This window comes from Rhamphochromis longiceps, linkage group LG13 (assembly GCF_057381845.1).
Source record: "Rhamphochromis longiceps isolate RC_006_pf linkage group LG13, R_longiceps_female_GT1.1, whole genome shotgun sequence".
Taxonomy (NCBI): domain Eukaryota; kingdom Metazoa; phylum Chordata; class Actinopteri; order Cichliformes; family Cichlidae; genus Rhamphochromis; species Rhamphochromis longiceps.
The window spans coordinates 18,220,158-18,223,487 of NC_140569.1; the positions used below are offsets into that span (position 1 = coordinate 18,220,158).

Consider the following 3,330-nt stretch of genomic DNA (forward strand, 5'->3'; position numbering starts at 1 on the left):
GTGTGAAGAAGCCTTATTGCTTTCTAATCTGTTGCTTTAGTACCGTGCAAAAGAAGAATGTCTTCTTGCAGGTGTTAATGTTAAGTTTCACGATCAATAAAGGTGTCCCATAAATAAAATAAATGCCCACTAAAAGTGTCAGAGGCCTCGGTCAAGCTTCTCACACATCAAGATAAGCTACTTTCTCTTGTTGGGTTTGTATAACTTCCAGATTCCTTTCTGCTCCGTCTGGTCGCTCACAATGAGCTGTTGCTGGCAGTCATGGGGGAAGAAGAAAAAAACAACATATATATCATCCTATGAACTTGTGAGAAACCCAGTCAGCACTTCATTTTAAGACACTGCAGAGATGACCCCATCAAATTTCTAAATTGCATTTAAGATATTGTGCACCATCTGACACCGTAGTATAGGTATGAGGTTAAATATGACAACAGAACCTACATTATTTATATTTTATTTTCATCCATATCCTTATATAGATATTAAAAAACACAGTTCTTATATTTATCACTGTTGTGACCTTGATTTGATTATAAAAACCCCGAATAAAAATCTTGATATAAAAACATGGAGTATTTGAGATGGTGCATCATGGAGAAAGGGGTGATCTACAAATCTGTTGCAAACATAATGGTTTTTTTTTTATGAACAGAAAGAAGAACTCAGAGTAAAGAAAACTTTTAGGGTCGTGAGAGAAATAATTTCTCCTATATTATTTGAATAAGTTCAAACTTTCATGATGATTTCCACCGTCAACACAATGAAAATGATTTGCTTTGTTGTATTTCTTTTCTTTTCTTTTATTAATCCCACAAGAAAAGGTTGAAATATAACATTGTAGTTAATAATTATTTTTTTTTTTTACTTTTGAAAGTTTTGAAATATAATTCATAAAATCACTTTTTAAAAAGTTAAAAGAAATATTTAAAAGTCATGATCCTGGCCAAAGATATACCTGTCACATAAGAGGTTTGAAGAAATCAGTAGTATTTCCCTTTAAAATGTTTTTTTTTTCTAACTTGCAAATAGTTACACAATATGAAACTGACAAAATATTAAACTACATTACTTATTCCGATTTAAAAATGGAGGATTTTCTGTATAAAATGTCCAATTACATCGTAAAATCCATCGAGTCAGCAGAAACCTCCTAAAGAGCAGAACGCTTGCATTTGAAGCGACACTTGTTGAAAACAGTTCTGCTTCTTTGCTTCGGAGCCTCAAAGCATCCCTCCACAAAACATGTCCATGTTCCAGGGTTGGTGGTAGTAGTAGTGCAGGTACGGGTAGTACTGATAGCCCCGGTACAGTGGCACAGTCATGGGGATATGTACTCCAATCCCCTGGTGGTATTGCTTTTGATCGTCCCGCACCAGAACTTTTACAGCCACTTTCTTTGGGGAGCTGCATACGACCATTTCGGTCGCCATCTGGCGACGTTTGGTTTTATATCTCCGGTTCTGGAACCAGATTTTCACCTGGGTCTCTGTAAGCTTCAAGGCTCCTGCCAGATCGGCCCGTTCGGGACCAGAAAGGTACCTTTGATTGCTAAAACGGCGCTCCAGCTCGTGGACTTGAGCGTGAGAGAAGGCCGACCTGGTGCGCTTCTTTGCACTGGGCCTGCACTGCTGCGCGTCCGGCGAACAGCTGGAGGTCTCCCCGCCGCGGTTACATCCCTCCTCCTCTGCACTCTCGCACTGCAGTCTTTTCTGCTGTTCGCCCTGCTCCTCACACTGCTCCTGGTCATCTGCAGCGACTGAAATAAAATATAAATCCGTGAACACAAGTAAATGTGCTGCTTCTGTACGTCAGGGTGATAAAGCACAAGGCCCCTGTTTTTTGCTGATAGGTCATTCCAACAAGGTGCTGATGCTGGCCAATATGACAGTTTTCTATTGTATTTCTGTCATGATATTAAAGTTAAGGGATGTACCTGAATAAATACTTTGAACAAGTTTAAACAAATCCCACAGATTTCCACGACGCAGCGTTATAGTTTTTATTTTCCCACAAGCGATGTGCTCTTTACGCACAAAAAAGTCACATGGGGCATGAATAAATAGATACAAATTCTTGAGACAGTAATAATTACACTGTAGTTAGTTAAATTACACATCGATGTATTTTTATGGGGGAAATAATACACAGTTCTTCAATTTAAACACACGGTAACGGGATTTTTTTCTATTGTGAAAACGGTTTCTTACGCAAAATAAATAACTCGATAAAGTGATTATGGCGTGAAACACATTCGAGTTTTGTGATGAATGTTTATGTTCCTTCAACATGATGCTTTGTGCAATATAATTTAGATGAGAACGCCTACACACCAGTTTAAGATTTTTTTCCCGATACTCTTTACAGATGTTAAAAAAAACCCCACCTTCTATGAGCTCTGACTCTTCTCCTGTGTCCTCCTCTGTAGAAACCTCCGATTGGGCGCTTATAACGCGGGGATGTGTGGGAAGTGTCTCCGGGTAGACCTGGTTGCCATCCCTGCCACCATAGCCGGTGCGTGTGTTGTTCGCCTTTGTTTCGCAGAACTCCCCCGCGGTTCCCGGCTTGCCGTTGGCATCGAGTCCGGTGAGGATGTCTTTGATGGAAAAGGATGAAAAACTTAATGTCATAATTCAGATAAGAGCACGGGTATTTCCTCACTCTCGCGCGCGATTTCTTGGGAGGCATCAAGAAATCCGCCACTGGAAAGCAAAAACAAGCCCTCACTACTGATTCGTTCTTTTGCGCGTTGTAATTTAATTGCGGCGAACAGTCTAATGTGCTAATGAGCAGCCTATATCAGGATCTGTCAAGACTGTCAAGCAGTATTTCAACTGCAGCTCCAGTTAAGTTGTGATAGGATGTTATCTGTGCCTGCTGGTCCCTCCTTCGCACCGCCCAGCTTTAACGCTGGCCTCTTTGCTCAGTGTCAGTGAAGGACGAAGGACATTGATTCCCAAAGCTACATGGTTTTATTTTCTTTAGCTCTCGGTATTAGTACTGTGATTTTTTTTTAAAAAAAAAAGTAAAATCAATCTAGTTTAATCTGTAAGAGCCAAAGAAAATAAGTAGAACCTTCTGGTTATTCTTAACATGCTATCTGATACTAAACATGAATCAGACCCATTGGAAAATGTTTTCAGTTATTTTTACGCACAGAGCTGCTTTGTTTGCTTAACAGCTTCTTCTTCTCCTCTTCTTTCTCTTCTTCTTCTTCTTCTTTAGGCTGCTTCCTTTAGGTTTACCAACTATCAGATGTCATGTACATGTGTGAAAACCCAACGGTTTACGTTCACTAAGCGTGCGTAAAAATGCTGCTCAGTTCTGGTT

The 3,330-nt window shown here is 39.9% G+C and overlaps 1 protein-coding gene across 1 annotated transcript; it reads right to left on the bottom strand.

Moving 5' to 3' along the window:
* Positions 1 to 506: 506 nt before the first annotated feature.
* Positions 507 to 2,845, bottom strand: nkx3.3 (NK3 homeobox 3). Its single transcript, XM_085427667.1, has 2 exons — positions 2,387 to 2,845; positions 507 to 1,759 (listed from the first exon to the last, which is right to left on the bottom strand). Exons 1-2 carry the CDS (start codon positions 2,628 to 2,630, stop codon positions 1,224 to 1,226), a joined length of 780 nt encoding a protein of 259 aa, XP_085283793.1. The 5' UTR covers positions 2,631 to 2,845; the 3' UTR covers positions 507 to 1,223.
* Positions 2,846 to 3,330: the final 485 nt, after the last annotated feature.

Excerpts from the sequence above, each read along its gene's own strand:
- nkx3.3 (XM_085427667.1), bottom strand. The coding sequence starts at position 2,630 with ATGACATTAAGTTTTTCATCCTTTTCCATCAAAGACATCCTCACCGGA. Across the intron at positions 1,760-2,386 it reads AGAGTCAGAGCTCATAGAAG|TCGCTGCAGATGACCAGGAG; the intron begins GTGGGGTTTTTT and ends ATTTTATTTCAG.